This window comes from Gadus morhua, chromosome 2 (genome assembly GCF_902167405.1).
Source record: "Gadus morhua chromosome 2, gadMor3.0, whole genome shotgun sequence".
NCBI classification, from domain to species: Eukaryota; Metazoa; Chordata; class Actinopteri; order Gadiformes; family Gadidae; genus Gadus; species Gadus morhua.
The window spans coordinates 5,714,529-5,738,785 of record NC_044049.1 but is presented as its reverse complement, the minus strand read 5'-3'; the positions used below and the strand labels follow the sequence as shown (position 1 = coordinate 5,738,785).

The 24,257-nt window shown below is 42.8% G+C and overlaps 3 protein-coding genes across 8 annotated transcripts in view; 1 reads left to right on the top strand and 2 right to left on the bottom strand.

Annotated features, from left to right (window-relative positions):
- cd9r (CD9 molecule related) overlaps window positions 1–10,662 on the bottom strand; it is a 30,018-nt gene extending 19,356 nt beyond the window's left edge. The window contains exons 1-9 of one of the 6 annotated variants that reach the window (XM_030337574.1): window positions 7,769–8,252; window positions 7,008–7,076; window positions 6,271–6,343; window positions 6,075–6,172; window positions 5,542–5,604; window positions 5,212–5,316; window positions 4,683–4,775; window positions 3,884–3,967; window positions 2,679–3,627 (exon numbers count right to left, since the gene is read on the bottom strand). In XM_030337574.1, coding sequence (XP_030193434.1) covers window positions 3,433–3,627; window positions 3,884–3,967; window positions 4,683–4,775; window positions 5,212–5,316; window positions 5,542–5,604; window positions 6,075–6,172; window positions 6,271–6,343; window positions 7,008–7,067 — 771 coding nt within the window. In that variant the 5' untranslated portion in view covers window positions 7,068–7,076; window positions 7,769–8,252 and the 3' untranslated portion in view covers window positions 2,679–3,432. Of the gene's footprint in view, window positions 1–275; window positions 723–2,678; window positions 3,628–3,883; window positions 3,968–4,682; window positions 4,776–5,211; window positions 5,317–5,541; window positions 5,605–6,074; window positions 6,173–6,270; window positions 6,344–7,007; window positions 7,077–7,160; window positions 7,748–7,768; window positions 8,253–8,283; window positions 8,389–8,745; window positions 8,854–9,656 lie in introns of those variants that run through there. The other 5 variants (XM_030337566.1, XM_030337591.1, XM_030337583.1 and 2 more) reach the window with 5 other exon arrangements.
- Window positions 10,663–11,255: 593 nt separating this feature from the next.
- On the bottom strand, window positions 11,256–12,337 carry LOC115529113 (histone H2A). The gene has a single exon (XM_030337604.1). The coding sequence runs from the start codon at window positions 12,089–12,091 to the stop codon at window positions 11,708–11,710; it is 384 nt and encodes a 127-aa protein (XP_030193464.1). The 5' UTR covers window positions 12,092–12,337; the 3' UTR covers window positions 11,256–11,707.
- A 3,077-nt stretch (window positions 12,338–15,414) lies between these two features.
- The window catches only part of LOC115559858 (E3 ubiquitin-protein ligase rnf213-alpha-like), a 41,118-nt gene continuing 32,275 nt past the window's right edge, over window positions 15,415–24,257 (top strand). The window contains 4 exon segments of the mRNA XM_030378996.1: window positions 15,415–15,569; window positions 19,642–19,749; window positions 20,753–20,865; window positions 21,864–22,949. Coding sequence (XP_030234856.1) covers window positions 19,650–19,749; window positions 20,753–20,865; window positions 21,864–22,949 — 1,299 coding nt within the window. The 5' untranslated portion in view covers window positions 15,415–15,569; window positions 19,642–19,649.

Sequence of the window (24,257 nt, the reverse complement as noted above, 5' to 3'; positions counted from 1 at the left end):
ATGCGCCGCATATAGTGCATACCCACTTTTTGCGCCACTGGAGACAGATTTTTTAGACATTTTATTTCTTAGTAATTAGCTACATGGGTATGCCGTCTTTCAGAACCTTTCATTACCTGCACTAAAGAGAGAAAAAAGAGAGCGTCCTCATTGTACCCAGCACTTCTGAAAAAGCAGTTCTAAATGCGTCTCTGTCCCCAGCAAATTTCAAACCAAATTGACGCCCATGGCTACTTCAATCATTCACCTTTTGTCCACATTATTTGCGCCCTTACACTTCATGGTCGGACGTCTGTTTGTCGTCCAGTCCCTCCTGCCCGGTCTGGCGCATAGCACATCCACTTTTGCACAGCCTGGGCAAAAGTGAATTGGGTAACGGCGGCTGTCCCCATCTGCCGTGTAAGAGCATCTAAAACAGAAAATACAAACACAATGCAAGAAAAATAGCCTTAAAGTTAAACAGAATTCCCACATATATGCACAATTGATAGTCTAGCCGGACTTCATTTGATAGACTAGCTGGCTAGCTGCACTATGCTAGCGTTGGTGCCGTTGTTCACCGGCGGTCAGAAGAAATGGCGGTGCTGTTTTAATGGATTTCACGACATACATCCATGTATCTGCCTACTTAGCAATTGGTATAATGGTACAGATATGTATTTCGAGCTAGCTATCAAAAAAATAAAGTGAAGTTTTGCTACCCTTTGTAACCTTTTGTGAAGCTAACGACGATAGCCATCAGCACGAAGTTACATTAACGTTGCAGATTTTGACCTGGGATCTTTGCCGGGCAGATCTTTGCCGGGGAGCGCTTATGCACCTCCGCCTCCGGCGGTGGTCCCTCAGCGGGGCTCAAGCGGGAGACATTCGCCGCCAACAATCCCTTTCTCCTCCATGTCGTGGTTCATGTTCTTGAGGGAGTCAAAGCCAAAGTTCCTTCCCCCCAATTCATTCTCAACCTTGGCTGAGATAACCCCCAATACGAGTCTCGTTGTAGAAATACTAGATACGAGAGTCCGACGTGTTATGCGCCATCACACCAACAGCAGAACGGTTATCCAAATAACAAGGAAGTGTACAACACTTGCGTTACAGTCCTGGAGCTCTATATCTAAATAATATCATATAATACATAGATATCTATATCATATAACATATTGTGTGCGCCTCCAGACGATATTATGAATCACAAACGACTTTGTCGGGTTCTGCGACGTCTCTGGTTCTTCCACTTTCACATCAACCTGAGTCGACTGAACCGCGCGCTGCTTGCTGCCGGCTGCCCGCTGCCGGGCGATGGTGCCTCGCGGCAACCGGCGGCATGTCGCAGTTCATGTACTTCAGCGAGTCAAACCAAAGTTCCTTTCCCCCAATTCCTTCTCAACCATGGCTCAGATAACCCCCACGACAGTCTCGTTGTGGAAATACAAGACACGTCAAAGAACCGACAAGAAACACTTGCGTTACAGTGTGTGTATTCACAATGATGTGGACGTTGAAGAACCAGGAACGTCGGAGAACCCAACGCGGTCGTTTGAGATTCATAATATCGGCTCACACAGCTTTTGGCCTTGATAATATATATTATATGATATAGATATCTGTGTAGGCTATATCATAATATTTAGATATAGAGCTCCAGGACTCCCGTGTGTTCTAGAATATTTACAGAACACGGCTAAAGGCTGTGTGCGCCTCGCCATTGCGATACATCCACTGTAAACAGAGCGCATGGTGGCTGCAAGCTGCTCAGGGCCACACCCCCACCCTCCTCCTTGACACGCCCACCGAAACAGCGCATTTGGGGGAAGCTCAATGTGCGACTGGCTCGGAGTGGCTGTAACTCTGCACCACGGCTGAATTTAGGGAACGTCTTTGAATACTGTGTTAGTTGCCCACTAATACCTATATTAAAGAATACATAAAATAGCATGTCATGGGACCTTTAAAAAAAAAAAAAAAAAAAAAATCGGCTCAAGAAAATCGGTATCGGCGTATCGGCTAAGGCTGATGAAAAAATATCGGTATCGTTATCGGCCCTAAAAAATCGGTATCGTCGATCCCAATGTCAACTTTATTCGTAGGAAACAGCGATATGTTGGCTTGGGAACAAGACAATGAACGCCGTTGACCCCATACTAGGGAGGTCCGGTCACTGCACCACACACGCTGACCACTGACCCCAGACTAGGGAGGTCCGGTCCCTGCACCACACACACTGACCACTGACCCCAGACTAGGGAGGTCCGGTCACTGCCCCACACACACTGACCACTGACCCCAGACTAGGGAGTTCCGGTCCCTGCACCACACACACTGACCACTGCCCTCCTCTCTCCCCAGGACCAGCTCTACCGCAATAAGACACTTTCCAGTGTAATAACACCATGTAAAGATATGAAAGTGAATGATGGAAATAAAGACGGGACACTAGAGTATTGCGTGATGGCATTTCTTTTTTTTTTTGTAAAATATTGAACCATTCCAATATTTTCTTTGAGTAGGTGAGTAGGTTGTTTGACTGTAAAACCCCATGGATAACTTTGTTCGTAAAGATGTTTTTGAATTCAACAGAACAGAAACAGTTTAAGAACAGAAACAGGATAAAGTTGGTTCTCATATGCTAAGAAATGTAGCCGGTACACCAGTGGAAGAATAACTTATTTTTAGGACACTAGGACAGCAAAATATTTGATTTAATAGAGCATGAAAATGGGAGGATACAGGCAGCAAAGTTACCAAGCATACATTCAATGAGACAATCAGTGTACATTATTCTTCATAGGGAAACATTCACATCGTGGACAGTTAATAAAAATGAAACAAAGATGAGGGGCACTGACCATCATGGGTTTAGAATTGAGTTTTGGAATGACCATGGCGGGAGAGACGAAGTTAAATCAAAATACACCAAGGGGGAATTTGTCATGTCGGTAAGACATTAAAAGGAATCATTACAACAAAGAAGTCAGTCGATTGACTTCAGTATCAGACTTCGTGGCTACAGTGGCAACGCAAATGCAAACTATCCAAGAATGTATGGAAATTCCTTTTCAAGTTTTAAACTCTCAGAATACCAACTGGAATGTTAAGCGAACAAGGGTGCAAGGCTACCAACAATGTAACAATTTATAAAAAGGGTTTAAAAAAACTGACTTGACATCTTCAAAGATGTTTGACTAGATGACTAAACAGGCTTAGGGGAGAGGAGGAGCTCAGTAAACGCTGATGTTTTGTGGAAGGAGCTGGTGGTTCATGGGTTTCCTCTGAAGTCCCAAGAGGATCCCAGCAGCCGCCAGGGTTGCTACCTGTGGAAGGCGAACCAAAGGAGAGGGAGAAGGAGGAGTAGGGGTCAGGGAGACCGTAGGATAGGAGGTGAAGCCCGCTACCACTTGCCTAACAAAAGGGCTGAGAAAGTGAGAATGAGCAGAGTTAGGCCTCAGCCAGCATTTCGGGTTCCATGGAGGTTAGGACGACACCGTCCCCAGGGTAGAGGTAAGGGTAGAGGTGGGGCTGGGCGTGGGAGCCAGAGATGGAGACCACAGTCTGAGTGAGCTGGGTGTAGCGAGAGGAAGCGGCCATCTTCTGAATTTTGTGAAGAGCCAGACTGCAAAGCAGACAAAGCAACTGAAGGTGGAGGAGGGGCGAGGAGGAGTGGGAGATGGAGGAGGTGGAGTCGGAGGTGTGGGAGGTGGTGCGAGGAGGTTGTGCGTATTAGGTAGTTGAGAAGGAGAAAGAGTGGAGAGAGGAATAAGGCGGTGGGAGGAGAGCAGACACGAGAAAAGAAATCCCGGTGTAATTACATGTCTCAAAAAAAAAAACGCCCATGAAAAGTTGGGATGCTACATTGAAAGTTGCTCTTTAACAGACAGGGTGTTCTTACCAGCAGCATAGCGTTGCCGTAGAAGATGCCCATGGCCAAAGGAGGACCTTTGCCCATGACGTCCGCCAGAACAGTTGGACAGGGCTGGAAGGAGAAGGCATTAAGCAGTCTGTCTAAAGGTGCTCTAGGTAAGACTTAAGATATATAATTTGGGTGCAATGTATTAGGGTTACAATAGCATTTCTTCAGCTGTGAAATGCTCCATGAGTATCTGTTGTGGTTGACTGCACCTGCCTCTGTATGAGACTATTCTGTTTTAGACCGCTTCCTGCTCAAAACAAATGCTGCACACCCACAAATCAAATGTGGGTGTGCATGTGGAAAAAAACTGTAGGTTTGCAACCAAATCAAAGTACTGCATTTTGCTTTGATTCAAAGGAACGATTACGCCGGAAATGAAGTGGTAGACTCAAGTGCTAGTGTAATGTTACTATTTTAGTTTCAATACTGTTAGTGTGTTACAGACATTAAGTATTATCCCTTAGTGTATTGCATACATTTAATTTTGGACTGAAGCACTGTGTAAAGTAAATGAACCCTATATCTTTATTCAGTTAAATTGTCCTTTTTTGTTTCCTGCTTCCCGCCGAAAAATTTGGCGCACCAGGAAGAACCATCCGTTGCCAACCATTATATCAAACAAAAAACATGACTTTTTCTTTTGGTGTAGTACAGACATGAAGTGGTAGCCTGAGATTTTAGTGTAATAACACTAGTGTTGGTCTAAAGGCAATAGTGTAATGCCGCTAGTGTTAGTGTAATGGCAGTGGTGTAAAGTCAGCAGTGTTTGTCTACTTACAGACATGAAGCGGTCCATGAACCCTGATTGATCAGGGCAGGTGTTGGAGATGGGGTCCAAGCCCACCACTCCCACGGCTCCACAGCAGTCCATCTGCACAAACAAGGAGAACCATCAGAATACAAAACAGTCACTAAACCTAGTGCTAACCCTGGTACTTTCCCTAGTACAACCCTCTTACAACTCTAGTACAACCCTATAACTTACCCCCAACCCTTATACAACATATATATTATATATATATATACTGTATATATACCCAAAACCAACAATAATAGGAAACCCAAAAACCCAACTTAGGGTTGGGGCTAGGGGTTCCAGTGGATTGCGTTTGAAGGTTTTGTTTTCCGTTCTAGGGTTGGAGTTAAGGGTAAGGGTATGGGTCGGGTTTAAGGGTTTGGTTTTGAGTTCTAGGATTAGGGGTTCTTATTGGAGGGGATTGAAGGTTTGGTTCTCAATTCTTGACTTAGGGGTTCTTATTATTAGTATTGTAGTATAATGGTGAGGATTATGGGTTATTATTACGTACCGTGTAGTGAATCACTCTGAGGGTCCCTCCCACCACGGGGTCTACATCTCCGGCGATGTAGATCAAATACAGGAATCCGTAGAACTCAACCAGACGGTCGTCCACCTGCAGAAGAACCTCCATCAGACCACCTTCCCAAACGTACTTCATGTCTAAAGAGTAGCACGGCATATCACAAGACTAGGACATGGTAGTGTAGCATCACCAACCCAGCCGGTTCCAGGAACCACACCTTTAATAATGAGCATTGTAGAGCTGACTAATGTTAACATTGTTATTATCTCCCGTCACACTGAACACACACTCAACAACGCGTACACACAATCGTACCTTTTGTCGTTGGACGTAGAGCGCTAGCTGAGCTGCCATCAGGATGGCCAGAAGAACACAGAACTGTGAGGAAGAGGGAGGAAGATGAGCTACAGTATGGGGCAAGCTTGTTCTGTCTCTGTACGCTCACACACAGACACACACACACAGATCCTGTAGTCTTGTTCTAGGAGCTAGGGGGGGGGGGGGGGTTGCAAGATGAGGCTGGTCGCTAGTTGAGGGTTGCTTGCTGATGGTTTCCAGGTGATGCAGATCGCTAGGGGAGGTGTGCCAGGGGAGGGTTGCTAGGCAACGGTTGCTAGGCGATGATTGCTAGGTGAGTGATTGATCATGGTTGAGGGTTGTAATGGGATGGTCCCTAGGTATGGTTTGCCAAATGAGGGGTTGCTAGGTGATGGTAGCTAGGTGACGGTTGCAATGGGAGGCTGGTTGCAAGACAATGGTTGCTAGACAATGGCTTCTAGGTAATGGTGGCTAGGCCAAGGTCGCTAGGTTATGAACACTAGGTGAGGCAGGCATGTGGTAAATCTCACCGTTGCCAGAGAGGAGGTCTTGTTTCCGCAGCCGCCAATGTCCCCGGTGATCGCAGTGATTAGCATCACTATGCCAACCGCTATCAGCACATAATCCCCTGAGATAGAGAGAAAAAGAGAGAGAGATTTTCACAAATCCTTATTTGTATATGTTGCACATTAAAATACCAGAGCAGTGCTGTAGACAGATACTCACCAGACCCGGAAGACGCGTCTGGGTAGCGAGCTCTCAGCCACACACCGACCCCCAGAAAGGCTAGACCCACCACCTGTCAGTCAATCAAACAATCAAACTTTATTTGTACAGCACTTTTCATGCAAGCAAATGTAACACAAAGTGCTTAATGCAATCCCCCACTCCCCCCCTCCCACGACACACCCAGAGATATTCACACATGTAAAAACAATCCCCTCTCCCCCTCCCACCCAAATTGATGACTTTAGTAGCCAATGACATTCACTATACCAACCAGATAACCCAGGTCCTTGGCCCCTTGTTACATCTGAACAATCCAGGCCATAGTTATTGAACGTGCATTTTCTGAGGAAAATGTGTGTAGTTGCATGAGCCAACTTGTTGCTTGCGCAATTACCTGCTTACATGCTGACATGCTATTGTTGGCAAGGCCAATAATCAAACGGTTTCGTTTCCCTTCGGTTGGCTTCTACTTTCACGCAGGCTTATGATTTATTGAATGATTACCGGAGACGGACCATATACTACCCGGTTAGAAGGTCCGTCTGGACGGACTTCGTAGGCTTGTTTTTTGCAACCACACTAAACGTCACATATAGTATTCGGTGTCTTATTAATGTGTTAAGCAAGCCATGCGGTAGCTTACTGTAACAGTGTGGCTTGCTTAAAACCATGATTGCATTTTGATGATGTGCATCATTGAAGTATCGTTACCTTTAATATGTACTCATACTTACAGTGTACAAAATGTTGAAGATCAGAATGACGGATTTACACAATATGCCACATACGCCCATGATGAATCCCTGCGGAACGATAGAAAACAGTTATACATTTGACACCTTCCAGGTATTTTCCTATAGCCAAAACATGTATTTTACATAACATACCTGCTGATGATTCCTTGTTAATACAACGAGGAGTCCCAAACGAAACTAGGTGTCTGCGTTTATAGCTAAGCCGCAATTCCCTCCCACTTATCAAATGTAAGTATTTCATTGGCTGAAATGTCAGACGGGAGGGTGAGGGCGCTGGAGGACCAAGGGATGGGTTGTTTCCGCAGAAATGAAACTTATTCAGGTGTGAAAGCAGGAAGTAAAGCAATTGCGTCCTTGACGGTTTTATTTGAGAAACGAATGTGAAATAACTATGCCACGTGTGTACAGGTGTCTTCAGTTATCAAAACCGGGGACATGTAGTTTGTCAGTCCATACATCAACAAAATATGAAGAAAATATTATTTCTGAAATGACAAAAAAGGACCCATTTACGCTTTGAAAAATTCGTAGGTGTTAATAATTCATTCTTAATTATTCTGAACACCTACTGTAATATAATATTGTGAAGTAGGCCTTCATTCCAAATGGGCATGTGTTTGCCAAAAACCAGCCAAAGTATATACTGGAATAGGGAGTCGTTATAGAGCATATTGTATTGATATAGCCTATTGTTTAAGATCAGCCATGCCTGCTTATGGTATAGGGCAGTGGTTCCCAACCTTTGACTTTAGGTGTAATGTCAACTGTTGATAGGAACTGGAGTCCCCTCCCCCATAGCAGGAGGACAGGAAGGACCAGGTAGAGCACGTGGTGTGGCAAGAGGAAGACCGGTGGTTAGGGGAAGAGGGACGGCATCAGCAGGCGGTACATCAGGAGTGAGCAGGATTCATGACCAATACCCAAAATGGCCAGCACACTGGGTTGGCATCAACGTATAATTACTGTATGCAACATAACTCCTGTTATCTTCTTTAGAAATATCTTCCCTTTATAGAATGATAGTCATAATTAGTCATTTTTCATTACATTCATTACATTTTATAATTTATTCCTGTTATAATATATTATATGGTTCTATATACTGCCTTCTTTATATGGCATTGCATATTCATACCGAAGAAAAGTTGTAATACATGGTACAATACATTTATTTATATCTATAGAAAGAAAATCGTTTTTAAGGGTTGCTTTGCGATGAATGTATTTACATTGAATGCATAAACTGATAGCCTACTGAAAAAATATGTAAGTGCAGCTTGTTCAGTTGACTGTTGATTTTTGGAGGAACGAGGTTGTAGTTTACGTTCAGTTCTTGTCTCTTGTAATGTAGAGCTGGCCCCTGTGAGGTCAAAACATTGCATTCAGATAAGTAGGCTACGAAAAAACATTATTTACCATCTCGGAAAAATGTAGACCATGGCCATACCATATTCAATTAGACAGAACATTAGCATTTTAAAGTTCTGCTATTACAGTCTGATGATAGTCCTCCTCAAAACTAATATCTTACCCTTGTATTGGATGCTAAAGGACTACAGTCAGCTTCATTTAAAACAACCAACTCCGCATACCGTTTAAATTAGGCCTACGTCACCTTTCATGTAGGACTGTGATTCTATTTCCGACATGGAAAGGTATTCAATTCCAGGCTTGGTGGATAAGTGATTTTGTAATAATTCAGTATTCCTTTCCTTACCTATCTGATGGCGCGTCACTGGATGGTGCTATGGTGGCGGCGGCTGCCAGGTATAAACTTGAATTGGCTTTCGAGGTCTCTTGCTAAAAGTGGACGTGGATAGTCCCCCTGTTTGGCGAAGTAAAAAAATAATATTATCTAGCATGTGCCACGAACGGATATTACATTGATACACAAAATGAAGGGGACTCGTACGAAACATGAAACAGTTCATAACTTGCCTCAGTGAAATCACATGCCTTGTGCCTCACTATTTCCTTACACCAAACACAAACACTGAAAGACATGGTTTATGAACGCTGTAGAAAGCGCACTCAATCCGAAATAGGCTTTTGTAAGTAGCCTTTTATAACTATTTGCAAAGATAGAATACGTAGACAAATGGAACGGATATATTTTATTACGTTACCCCGTTTGCGTCTGGATAGCCTACATATGAATGACTGAAATCCGCAGGGATTATAAAAAGCACAAAACGAGTGTTTATTAAATTATTATGTATCGATCACAGTGATTGATAGCATATATGGTTTAAGGTTAAAATGTTGTAAGATAACATTCAAATTATCACGGCAACAAAGCGAATTCCTTTCGTAGTTACAAAGGGACTTCATATCCCGTTATACTTTGACAATAGTGAAACTGTCGAAACTCAATTTGGGTCATTGGTTATGTCTGTGTTCGTCAGTCAGGGTGTCGCTGAAATGTGAAAAAACTTTACTCTCTCATTCATATAAACACACGAGGATCTTACAATATGACTGACTGCATTGTGCTATCACCCTATAATAGGTAGGCTACTATTACACGATCGATATCAGAATAGTTTCCGTTTTTCACAAGTATCATCAAATAATATACTGCATACTGATGTTAGTAGGCTACTATTATTCTGAAAGGGGCCTACTTACCCGTCTTTTAGAACATTCTGTGAGGTTTGTTTCTCTGTAGTCCTAGCTCCTCGAAGCTCTCCATCTTGGGAATGACCGGCTATGTTTACCCTCGTAGGCCGTCCCTCCTCTGGTCAGATAATTGTCTTAGGTTGTTTGATTCACCCATACGTTTTCTCTTTATGTGGGTAATTTCGGCAACAGCAGTCGCGACACTGTTCTGAGTAATCGTGTGCCATAAAAACAGAATGAAGAAAATAGTGGATAGCTCTATACGTTTGCAGACTTCCTTCCTTGCTCCCGTGTTCCCCGGCTGCTAGTGGGGCTAATGACGTTAGACTCGATCGATTGCCCGGGAAGTTTCAAGTGCAGTTTTCCCGAAATTAGAAACATTTAGGCAGGAATGAAATGCAGGCCTATCGTTACTGACTTTGATACCTCATTCATTGGTAATTGCAGATCTTGCGCCAATTCTAACAAGAAAACGGCTTCTTTAAGGTGGATGTAGGTGGCTCTTAAAAGAGCCTTTGGGTTTCCACAAGAATTGTATATTTTAACCGCCGAAGCCATACAAGGTGCGTCCCTGCCTCTTTAGGGCATAGACAACATCCATGGCGGTGACGGTCTTTCTCTTGGCGTGCTCGGTGTAGGTGACGGCATCACGAATGACGTTCTCAAGGAACACCTTAAGGACACCGCGGGTCTCCTCGTAGATCAGGCCGGAGATACGCTTCACTCCTCCACGACGAGCCAGACGGCGGATAGCGGGCTTCGTGATTCCTTGGATGTTATCACGGAGAACCTTACGATGACGCTTAGCGCCTCCTTTACCGAGTCCCTTTCCTCCTTTTCCACGGCCAGACATGATTAAGCAGCAGCCTGGTCAAACTGTATGTGGAGTCAAAGCTGCGCTCTAGGTTAATGAGGGCTCGCTGAGGACCTATGAGAGACCAAAGGCGGGAGTTCCAACACAGACCCCGCCCAGGGTCGGATGCGACGTTTACAAGTTAAATCGCATTATGGATGTATAGGCCCTAGATATAATAATGACTTGTTCATTATGATTAAAAAGGGTGAACATATTTAAGATGTAGCCTTGCTCTATTCCATTTCAAAAGCTTTTATAGAATTTCTAGTCCTTCATGTGTTACGCTTTTATCCAAAGCGATAATTGTAAGAAAAAAGAGAAACAATATATCGCCGTCGTTAGAAGGATTTTCACAGAGACAAGTGCCAAGCCTTTACAATTTCTAGGTTAACCCATTCCCTGTATAAAACAGATAGCTAGGATAACCCACTACATATTGCACATTTATTTTCACCTCAGTACCGCAGAGTTGCTCACTATCTTGCGAAAAAGACTCAAGAGTCCACCTCGACACTGCATAGCCACCCTCCCCCTTCTGGCCACCATTGTATTGTATTGTATTGTATTGTATTAAAGTACTTAACTGTGTAGCAGCAGTAGCTGCTATCATTGCTGTAACACGGGGAATTGGTTAGCCTAGCGATTGTTGTACTTGCATTTGGTTCTATGGACATCCTTTCTGTACCGACAGCGATATATTGATGCACTTCTTATGACATGTTATTGTAAGTCGCTTTGGATAAATGCCCTAAATGTAAAAACACTGAATATTATATTCTGTATAATATATGCACTGTGTATATATTTGTCGTCTTTTTGCAATATTGTTACATGTTTATGTTGTGTGGTAAATATATGAATGCACATTCGGAGTTTCGATCCTCCATGTAACTTGTTGCACGGTCGGATTAACAATAATGTTCACTTTGACAAAACGACACAATCCTAAATCGCTAAAGCTTTTAGTAGTCCTTAATATTATTTTCTAATAGATAATTTCAACATCCTATTAAATTAGACCCCACAGTCCTATAATTGAACACTAGCAGTGGCTTAAGTAACCCTAGGGCTAAAGAACATGAATTTCAAATGTAGCGCTTTGAAGTCCTGGTTGAGGGCAGCCACTCAGCAAGATTTAGACCTTAATGAAGATGTGGTTGGCTCTTAAAAGAGCCTTTGGGGTTTACAATAAGTTGCTTCCAAGTTACTTCTTGGCAGGCTTCTCAGTCTTCTTGGGCAGAAGGACGGCCTGGATGTTGGGCAACACACCGCCCTGGGCGATGGTCACCCCACCAAGAAGTTTGTTGAGCTCCTCGTCGTTGCGGACGGCCAGCTGCAGATGACGGGGGATGATGCGGGTCTTCTTGTTGTCGCGAGCAGCGTTTCCAGCCAACTCCAGGATCTCAGCGGTCAGATACTCGAGCACAGCTGCCAGATAGACGGGAGCACCGGCACCGACGCGATGAGCGTAGTTGCCTTTGCGGAGAAGTCTATGCACACGGCCGACGGGGAACTGGAGGCCGGCACGGGAAGAGCGGGTCTTAGCTTTCGCTCTGGCTTTGCCCCCGGTCTTTCCTCTTCCTGACATGATTTGGTCTTCTTCCTAGGCCTTTCAGAACAGAATGTGGTCGCCGGCGACACAACGTTACTTATAGGTCAGCAGACGACAGGCTGCCGACTGTTGTCCAATAAGACTGCTCCTGACTTGAGCGCGCTCTTATTTGAATTCATGGCGCGCATTGAGAAGATTTTTCAGCCAATGGTCGTCTGGGCTCATAACGAGGCGTCCAACTCTATTTGCATATGGGTCATGCATACATCCGAATCCCCGCCCCTGAAAACATGAACACAAAAGTAAACAGGCGCAAATAAATGTCGAGGAACATCATTGGGGAATATCTTGGGCTTCAAGTCAGACCTCTCTATCTTAGCTCTAAACAGGTTGGTCTGTACGATTACGAGGACAACAACTTGTGCGCCATCCAAGCGGAGAGGTTCATTTTCATGCATAGACATGCTGTTTATCATATGCTACACACACAAAATGCATCTGACCCCATAAAACGTCAATCAAAAGTAAACAGTAATTATGACCTAGATCTCAGGCCGTTGTTTTATCGACCATGCAGCCCAAACAGTACAGTCTTAAATTGTATTTTATGCTCCAACTTTATTTTTTCAACTTCCTCGGCTGTGGTCCCGGGTCTACACTAGATGGCGGTAGATTACAACTTCGCGCAGTTGTCGCCAAACTCTGCTACCTGGCAGTAAATTACAATGAAGCAATCCAAGACCTTGTAGCAGCTGGTCGATCCTGTTGTCTGCTACAAATGATTAGCCTACATTAAAATGACCAGCCGCTTGTATTTTGTGTCATGAATACACCCTCAAAAAAGTTAAGTTAGTCTAACTTGATAGATTAATATTAATATTTTGTGTGTTCATGTAAACAGACTAATTTGTTGACATGTTTCTGTTTAATACAGGGGACAATAGTCCTGTAGGGCTATTGACTAGTATGACTGATCTGACTTTGCTGCCGCACACACGTTTCGAGGTCAGGCTGTGCGCGCTCCCGCGGCTGAAATCGCTCTCTGGCAGCTGATCACTTTTCGGCACAAGAAAACGCGAAGTTGTAATCTACCGCCATCTAGTGTAGACCCGGGACCACAGCCGAGGAAGTTGAAAAAATAAGCATAAAATAAAATGTAAGACTGTACCGGCCTGCAGCTAGCCAGCAACGTTATTGATGAATGAGAGGCGTGATCCTTTTCTCGTAAACGAGATCCTTATGTCGTAAATATGATATCTCGTAATTACGAGATCCTTATCTCATAATTGCGAGATCCTTATCTCATAATTACGAGATATTATCTCGTAATTACGAGATCGTAATTACGAGATCCCTCAACAGCTACATTAGCTGTGAAACTTTTTTTTATTTGGTGAATGCTCAGCGCCACCGTAGGTATTTAAAGCTACAAAAATAATACAAAAAGAAACCTGTAACTTTCAACGCAACTCTAACGTCGCTTCAGGCGTTGACACGAATCCTAACGAGAAACCGCTTTGGTCCAGTTTTATTTACAACCACCCTGGGACCATGGACCTATTAAAGAACATGTTTTATTATCTGCCTAATAACATGGTTATTAAAGACATGGTTTCACAAAAAAATCGGCTCCGGGTGGACGGGACCTGAAAGACATGTTAGATGAACTTTGGGAGATACAGCCGCGGATGAGCATAGATGCGAGGCGGATTCACGAGTGTCACGTTCACTTTAGGTGGATGTTGGAGGATACTTTCTGGTGGATGTTGATTGATATTGCACGGATGGATATTGCACAGATACATCTTACTATGACACTACTTCTTCGAGTTTAACTCCCTCTGTATCAGCAATCGGCTAGTCGGCGAACAACAGGGTGAGTAGAAAGGGACACTTGTTTACAGACCCGCCATGGTTTAATTAGCAGCTTGGAAACATAGATCTGTGATATCGTCAGAGTAATAGTTTATACACCTTATGGTCAGAGTGCAATCTTTTTGGGATTGACATGACAAGGGCTGATTGACACCGGAGGGTTAGTCAGTTTTATGGCTGCCAGCCATGTATTAAGGGCTGGTTTCCTATTAAAAGGTAGCCTGTGGAAATGTATGATTACCACAACTGCCGTGGCCCTATATAATTCATTAATGCAGCCAGGGGGAATGCAATAAGATGATCCTCCTGTAGACCTGGATGTTTTCTTTTCCGTATACATTTCAGCGAGCCTCAGAGCCTGACTCATTACCTGCTATGGCTGCTAGAGCCACAGAGTAGGAGTAGGTTACCATGCCAGTGACGTAGCTGATTGTTGAAATCCAACATGGCGGCGCCCTGTAACACTTTCACCCCTTTCACCGTACAATTTAATCCCTTTTAGCAAGTTCAGCCCTTTTAAGTTATGGTACCAATGAGAAGGCAGACAATACATCTGTTATATCAACTAAACTTCAAATTTCAGTTCAGTTCCTCTTTAAATCTATCGCTCTAGCGTTTTAACGCTCCTATACCTTTATCGCGCATGTCTAATAGAAAGTGAATGGGCAATTATCGCTCGTATCGCTTTATTATCGCTCTTGGTGTGAACGCCCACTGTGGGAGAAAAGTTGCTGCTGCCCTCATTGTATCTCTCCCTTTCTCCTTTCTCCGTCTCACTCGTCTGTATCCTGTGTCTTTCTCCGTCTCATGTCTGCATCTCTCCCTTTCTCCGTCTCAATTCTGTGTCTCTCCCTTTCTCCGTGTCACTCGTCTGTAGGCCTATCTCCCCCTTGGTTTTCCATACCTGCATCGCTATCTTTCTTTTTCATTGGTCATTTTTTCATGTGTCACTTACTTGCTTCTAGTCTAAAACGATACTCTGTCCACTGTAGAGTTGAAATGTTTACCGCCCGGAATGCACGGAGTTGATTGGCTGAGTAGTATCAAGTGGGATGGCTTAACTCGCATGCAATTGGTCTGTGCGTTTCCTCATATGCTAAACCACTACCGTATAGAATACAGCAGCTGCACCGGTTAAAATAAAAGTGCCCCCTCAGGTTTTCTATCATAACCCTCTGTTTTGCCTGTAGGTCCGGGTCCGTATGGGACGGCTCTGGGTCCAGACCTGGACCGCGGCCCGCCTTGATTGATACTGTTCAGTGTTTCACATAATGCGCTAACTTGCTCAGACACCGTTGATGCTGCACTGAGTACCAAATTAATCTGTGCGAATTACACTAGACACACAGCTTGAGAAAACAGTAGGCTATAACTCATATGTTTTCGTTTCCCCGTGCGGTGTTCACCAGGCAATGTTAATGGTCAACGCCCATTTATTATAAATCGAAACTTAAGGCTCCATACCAATTCTGCTGCGCTACATTACATGTTGTTTCAACAGAAGCGACTGTGGACAACACGTCCCCCTGAGCTCTTGCAAAGGAGACAAGGGGGAGACATTGTCGTTCCTCACATCCTGAGATGATGGAAACGACGAGCTGATATCCAACTCATCCGAAAAGAAAGAGACGTGACATTGGTAAGCTGTATGGTGTTATTTATTGAGCAAATTTTGCATGTCGCCTGACATTCATGCAGGCCTTAACGTTGTTGTTTTTTCGGACACTAGTATCCTACAACAATTGCAAAGTAGCCTACTCTTTTATATATTAATCTTCATATCTTCCTATCTAAGCACAATTTGGAAGAGGCTACAAGCTGTGTAGTCATATCGGGCTATCAAGCTGAACAAACTGTCGAGCATACAGACTATTCAATTTGTGATGCGCAAGAAGGTCAATATTTTTTCAATCCAAGTAGGATCATATAAGGGAGAAAAGCTTCCTAAATGGGTTAACAAATGATTAATGTAAACTTTTGGCCACGCCTCTAAGGGAAACTGAAAGAGAAAATAAATAGAAGCACACAATAAGTCATCCGTTTACAGGTGTGTTGATCTTATAAGTAGATATTTGGTGGGCGCTTTCGAACAACCCACACTTATTTAGTCAACATCGCAAGAAATTAGCCTACTAAAGCCTCGTGAATGGGGATGTACCCAGAAAAAATAGTAAACATATGTTAGGTTGGAGAGACACACAGCCACACGTTATAAAGTTTACCGTTGTTTACTAACAGTTGAGGAATATGTCATGCACTCGCAGGTGCGTCATTGAGTCATTGTATTCTCAACACAACAAAATACACCAAGTCCTTGAAAATGGATCTCCGTCGCATCAAAAGATGAAAACAAATAGATAGGCTACCTCATAGATTATAGTAGGCCTAGTTAGAACAACAATCTGGCATGACAACTTGGCCACGTTAACAAATAGATACATATTATTAACCAGAACAATACCAGAATACCACAAAAACCATAATAATAATAAAGTTCACTACTTTCGCTAACTCCTCGCAGATTTATCACACATCACTCAACCGACTCGCGTCACTCCGAGTCCAACCTCTCTTGCTGCACATCTGAACAAAACACACACATGCACACAGTATTAGCCCCACACACACACACACACACACACACACACACACACACACACACACACACACACACACACACACACACACACACACACACACACACACACACACACACACACACACACACACACACACACACACACACACACACACACACACACACACACACACACTCAAGATCCAGCTGGCGGAGCGCACGTCAGAGCTTCCGGAGCGCGCTCCCCCTTGCTCCCCCTCAAATTAAGCACTGCTTGTATCCATAATCATACAGCTTCTATCTGTTGGCTCCATCATATGGCATCTGACACCTGAACGTCCTCTCTGGTTGCTCCTACAATTTGCAAAATGAATGCAAGATTAAAAGCGCTTCTTGTCGTGACAGCGGAGGTTGCGGACGATCCCCATGCGCCTGTCGTGGTTGCGCGGAGGAGAGTGTGGGTCCAGCGCATTAATCGTGGCAGGAGGCAGTACCAATAGGCTACCACCTTTAACGTGAGGTCGTACAGGACCGGACACTCACTCACAGCTGTTATTAAACTTTCGTCCGACATGTTTCAGTTTGTTTCAGTTTGTGTTCTGTTGATACTTTTAGCCTTGCCTCCTCCTCGATTTTGATTGGTCGTTCGAAAAAAGCGGCGATGACGTGGAGCGCTTTTCTTCAAAAGTTCAACTGTTTTCAATTGGGCCGCGAGTCTAAAAGCGCGAGGCGCGCGGAGCGTTTAACCGCCTGTCTGCAATGCATTCTCTATGGCAGGACGCGCATGCAGGAGACGTGGCCGTGTGAGACTCCTAACACTATGGGCTAGTGGATAATTCAAATAAAATATAATAACAATTATTATTATTATTATTTATTTTTTGCCATGGGCCCCCCCTCTGCCTTGGGCCCCCCCAGGACTGCCTAACTTTCCCCCGCAGTTCGTCGGCCCTGCACACACATATATATATATATCTATATATATATATAGATATATATATACAGAGGCGGACAGAGTACACAGCTTCCTTACTTGAGTAAAAGTACAGATACCCCTTGCTAAATTTTACTCAAGTACAAGTAAAAGTACTACAGTCAGATGTCTACTTAAGTAAAAGTACTGAAGTACTTGTTTTTAAAAGTACTTGAGTATCAAGAGTACAAGTGTATGTTTTCTAAATATTGCATTACTACTGCCACAGTGCTTACATTTATGTATAGAAACGTCCTACATGGAGTTATGAAAAATGTTAACACCTTGGAGAATGTAAAAGGAATTGAAAGTAAAATCAAGTAATTTTCATCTTTTTACCATGGCAATAGCACAATAGTTTACAGTATAACAGTATACTCAAGAACATAAAAACAATTGCTCAGCTTACATAAATATGCAATATCAGAAAAGAAAATTCAGCTAACAATTCTATGTATGTGTGAGTTTCTCCGTTTTTTTATCAATCAAACCAACAATCGTCTCTCATCTAATTCTGACCATGGAGTTGGCTTTGGCGGAAAGCGAAGGTGATTGCTGATAGGCTGAAGGCTGTCCTAATCAGTTTGAGAGGGAATCACGTTTGAGAGGGAAACAACAAATTGAGGGTTTCCGTGATTTTTCTTTTCTCCTTTTATTTTTCAGAAGGAGTAACGGGTACTCACGGTTATGGATAGAAATGTAACGGAGTAAAGAGTACAATATTTGCCTCTCAAATGTACTTGAGTAAAGTCATGAGTACTCCCAAAAAATTATACTCGAGTAAAGTACAGATCCCTCAAAATTGTACTTAAGTACTGTACTCAAGTAAATGTACTCCGTTACTGTCCGGCTCTGTATATATATATATATATATATATATATATATATATAATCATGAAGTGGAGAGAACGTGCAGATCGGTAGTAACCACATTTTAATATGCCTTTTACTCATGTCAGAATATCACATAATAAAAACACAAATCCAACACTGCATAGCTCACGTTAGTTATAGTGTTATAGTTATAGTGACTACAACCCAAACATGAATATGGATCAAACGAATCGAATGAATTAATATTCAGAAGACAACTTTCAGAAACAGCAATAATGCCAAGGCGGGCCAGCCACCAGCATACAAAAACCCGATCTAACCGGAGCTTCTACACAAAGCGGAGTCTTAAAGTGATAATAAAATTATTAAGTGGAGAGAACTTGCAAATCTGTAGTATTTTAATATGCCGTATACTCATGTCATAGATATTGTCATAGATTTCTATTAACGACTTAGCCTATCTAATTCACCAGCTACAGGAGAGTCCGGGTCAAGTATAGGTGGAGAGTTTATTGTTACCCGCAAACGAGAGACAACAAAACCGAGTGAGTTTGCAAAGACACTGCAGAATGACTCTCGTCCTGCTCCTTATATCCCCAATCATTACACAATACAAAGTTGGAGTTTCATCAAATATTGATGTGCATAGCATGTTTTTTTGGGTCATACTGTGTGGATGTCAGCATATTCTCAGGTTTTCTAGGTCACAACTGTGCCTTTTGAAAATGTATTATCTCTATACAAACAGAGATGATGCACATGTGTGAATGTCAGCATTGTCTTCAGAGAGTACATCAGATAGGAATAGAGTGAACCCACTCACTGGCACAACATGACACCTAACATCTAGGGGAAAGGTGATCAGCTATTTTCCATATCAATATGATATGTAGGCCTAATAATAATCATAGTTAAACATAAAATGTAAGGTTAATTTATGTATATATAGTTATATAGTGACCACAACCCATAGGCCTACATCAATATAAATGGATGAAACGAATCGAATAAATTAATATTCAGAAAAAACTTTCAGAAACATCAATAATGCCACGGCGGGCCAGCTTACAAAAACCCAGTCTTACCGGAGCTTCTACACAAGGCGGAGTCTCCTAGGTGGCGGAGTCTCCTAGGTGGCGGAGTCTCCTAGGTGGCGGAGTCTCCTAGGTGGCGGAGTCTCCTAGGTGGCGGAGTCTCCTAGGTGGCGGAGTCTCCTAGGTGGCGGAGTCTCCTAGGTGGCGGAGTCTCCTAGGTGGCGGAGTCTCCTAGGTGGCGAGTTATAATCCTGCCTTACATTCTCCCCCCCCCCCTTCCCCCACAATACAGAGGCGAAGATGAAGTGTTCCAGTTGTAAAAAGTTTGTCAAAAAGACTGCCAGGTTCTGCAGTTGGTGTGGACATTGCCTTACTACCCAGCCTGTGAACATGACGAATGGTTAGTAAACTATTAACTATTCACTTGACTATGTATTTGATCTATCCTATCCATATACACATCTCTCTCTCTCTCTCTCTCTCTCTCTCTCTCTCTCTCTCTCTCTCTCTCTCTCTCTCTCTCTCTCTCTCTCTCTCTCTCTCTCTCTCTCTCTCTCTCTCAGTATGTCTCTCAGCCTCCAATTAAATACACACCTTCTGTAACCTCTCTCTATTTCTACACACACACACACACACACACACACACACACACACACACACACACACACACACACACACACACACACACACACACACACACACACACACACACACACACATATGTATCCTTTAATGTGTAGATAGATAGATGATAGATAGGATCGATCAAATAAATAGAGTGGTGTAGGGGTCAAAAAAGAGGTGGGTAAAATAGGAATTCTGGGCTCAAGGTATGCCAGGCTACAACACACCGGTAAAAATAATGATATTCATAAGATTTGTTTATTTATTTGTAGAATTTTGTATAAACAACCAGTAGTGCACAATCCTCTCTCTGTTCCCCATATCTCTGTTCCTCCTCTCTCTGTTCCTCCCCTCTCTATCCTCCTCTCTCTGTCCTCCTCTCTCTGTCCTCCTTTCTCTGTCCTCCTCTCTGTCCTCCTCTCTCTGTTCCTCCTCTCTCTGTTCCTCCTCCCTCTGTTTCTCCTCTCTCTGTCCTCTCCGTGTTCTGAGCTTCATACATAACTGCCCGCTTACCACTGTCTGCAAAACAAAGTTAAAAATACACATACAAATGACTGTGTGTATCTATCTATCTATATATATCTATATATTTATAGAATATAGATATATATATACATAAAAAGAAACATAAAAAATAAAGTTAGATTAACTTTAAGGAGTACATGCTGTATACAAAATACTGAAAATTGTTCACTAAAATAAGTATGTTGTGGTGGCATCCATTTTGCTGATGTTGTCTCTATACTTTAATGCGTAATAATTTCTGACACAAAACACAGAGCGAGATCCCCTTTCAAATACCTCGGACCCAGTGCCTTCCCTGCCCGTGGAAGAATCAAATGACTCCCCCAAACCGCTTGTTGAAGGGGACTCTGATGACACGAAGAAACAAGTATGTACATGTGGTGTCACATAATTATCTATTTCTATTATCAGTTTGCATTTGTTACCCATCCCTCTAAGTCCCTGTCCACACAACAGCAGAGGTTTTTATTTACTTATATAATATCAGGCCAGTAGGTGGCGGTGTACTTTTTCTTCTCAAATATGCCAAACATCCAGAAGAAAACCCTGAGCGTAGTAGGTCTTTCTACTCCAGCTTGTCGTCATTATTTTCACTGCGCCCTTAAGGGCTGCACTCACTTTGGTCTTTATAGATGTATGTATTTATGTATGTATGTATGTTAGGGGTTGCAAGACTGAAGATTTTTTTAAGTCAACCTTTCTATGAATGAAGTCGACACAGCCTCTTTTTTAGTCGAGCCTATACAAGAATCAATGAATAAACATGCATTATGTGTGTTTTCAAAGTTTATGTACATATTCACAGAGTATGACCGTCTGGTAATATTAATAACGGGTTGGTTATTTCATAAACATGATTAGTACAGGTTGCAATGTTTCTTCCTTTTACAGCGTTCAATCACCCACAATTGCGCTTGTGTGATTTCACTTCAGGTGAATAGCGTTAATCCTCCTGTGCAATTTCATCCAAACTTTGCAATATGTTCCAACCACCTATTTGCTTTGTGATATTTGGAAATGGGTCTACTCTCATACTATGGAAGCTGTGGGTCTTCTGAGCAATGAAGCACTGCCGTATCAGAGTCAGACTCATAGAAGGATCAGCTGATAAAAACTAGATTCTGATGATGTAAATTGTTATAAGGATTAAACAAGGATTTAATGCAAATAATCTTTTTTTGCTAATAAATTTGCTCAAGTTTCTCAAGGAGTTATTACAGCGCTAGTTTATATATATATATATATATATATATATATATATATATATATATATATATATATATATATATATATATATATATATTCCCATATGTGTTTCTTTTTGTGTATGAATGCTAAAGTCATGTTACATGTTATTCTTGATAGAAAAAGAGGAGGAAAATGGCCCGAAAGAAGACAAATGAATCTACGTCACTGAACAAAGAATCGCTGACCTCTGGACTATTGTCAATGGATGACAACCTGCCAGATATACAAGGAGAATATTCTGAAAGAGATTTGAATACCAACGAAGGGGAGAATAATGCAGGCCCACTCACTGATGCCTATTCCACACCAGAGACCCAGCCTAGTTCATTGAAAGCTTACGGCACTATCCAACCTTCTGAGGGCACAACTTGCAATTTGAATACTGAAGAAAGTACGGAAAATCCAGTTACAGATAGTTTGTCTATTGCCACTCCAGATGACAAAATCCATGGGGAGAGAACAGTGCAAAAACCTGCTCAGGCATCCAAGTCAGTTCAGGCTAAGTCATCAAAGTCTGTTCATGTTGAGTCATCAAAGTCTGATCAGGCTGAGTCATCCAAGTCTGATCAGACTGAGTCATCCAAGTCTGGTCAGGATGAGGCATCCAAGTCTGTTCAGGATGAGGCATCCAAGTCTGTTCAGGATGAGGCATCCAAGTCTGTTCAGGATGAAGCATCCAAGTCTGTTCAGGATGAAGCATCCAAGTCTGTTCAGGATGAGGCATCCAAGTCTGTTCAGGATGAGGCATCCAAGTCTGTTCAGGATGAGTCCTCCAAGTGTGTTCAGGATGAATCATCCAAGTCTGTTCAGGATGAGTCATCCAAGTCTTTTCAGGATGAGGCATCCAAGTCGGTTCAGGATGAGTCATCCAAGTCTGTTCCGGATGAGGCATCCGGGTCAACACAAGTTGGGTCATCTAAGTCAGCTCAGTTACACTCAATTTCTTCCACTAATTTGGGAGATGATACTAAACAACAAGAACGTAAAGGGACAAAGTCCACCAATCAGAATATCCTAAGTGAGAAGACCAAGAAGGATAACACCAAAAATAATAATAATAATAATAAAGGGGATCAGAAACAAACCATGGATACAAATACGGATGATACTCACCAATCCAAGAAGCAAGTGAAAAGTGGTCCACCCGACCAACAAGGGAAGCAACAACCGACTGATAAACAAGGCCCTGCTGCTGAAAAGAAGGTAATTTAATTGACAGTTAAAGGTCCCATGGCATGCTTCTCCACGGATGCTTTAATATAGATATTAGTGGGCCCCTAACAGAGTATTTGAAGATGTTCCCGAAATTCAGCCGTGGTGCAGAATTACAGCCACTACGAGCCAGTCACACATTGAGCTTTCCCCAAACTCGCCGTTTCGTTGTCTGTAGCTTTAATGCTATGTGAGGGGGAAAGAGGCGGGTCAAGGAGGAGGGTGGGGGTGTGGCCCTGAGCAGCTTGAGGCCACGGTACCATGTCCTTTGTTTACAGTGGATGTTGCAATGGCGATGTGTTCTGTAAATATTCTAGAACATTCCGGATGCTCAGGCGGGAGTCCTGGAGCTCTATATCTAAATAATATCATATTATACATAGATATCTATATCATTTAATATATGTTATCCCGGCCAAAAGCTTTGTGCGCCTCCAGACGATATTATGAATCTCAAACGACTGCGTCAGGTTCTCCGACGTCTCTGGTTCTTCCATGTCCACATAAATCTGGACAATTTCATTCAAAAAGCTTTATGGCACGCAGTGTTAATTTCGTTAACGAAAAGTATGAGGAAAAATGTTCGTCAACAACCTTTTTTCCATGACTTAGACGAGACGTTGACGAGCTAAAAATAGATCTTTGATAATAAAAACTATGACGAAATGTAGGTTTCGTTTCCGTTGACGAAACGAGATAGGACTAAAATGTTAGTCGTGTGCTATTCAAAATGCATGATATTTTCAAACCATTACCCTCCCGCCAGGTTCTTATGCAATGGAAATGTTGTTCAATCCTCCAGTAAATAGGATGAAGCTACGACTTGGCAACGGAAGGTATAGTCCGCTCAGCTATGAGCCAGAGTGCTGATGTTACGTTATGCATTGTGCATATTTATAAATTGAAATTCATCCCAGCCTTTACACCACAGAAACTTTAGCGTCTATAGCATATAACCGTGTTTTCTGATTACAGTTTAACGCATGTTTCACAATTTACCAGCTCTCATTTTGAAGGCTGAGCAGACAATTTGACCTGAACTACTTAGCAGGTGTCCATATATCAGGGGTTAGCAGGGTTAGAGTTATGATTCCACCTCTGTGGGGGTCTCTTAAAAAATAAATAAATACAGGCTATTATGACACGGCTCTTCTCAATGGCGTGGAACGCTCCATTGACTTGCATGGACCCTTAACAACAACGCCAGCGTCTTCGGTTGCTAAGCGACGTCAACAACTTTGGCTAACTATTTCTCTGCTGATTTACGCTACGAATGGTAACAAATAAATTGTAAAAAGA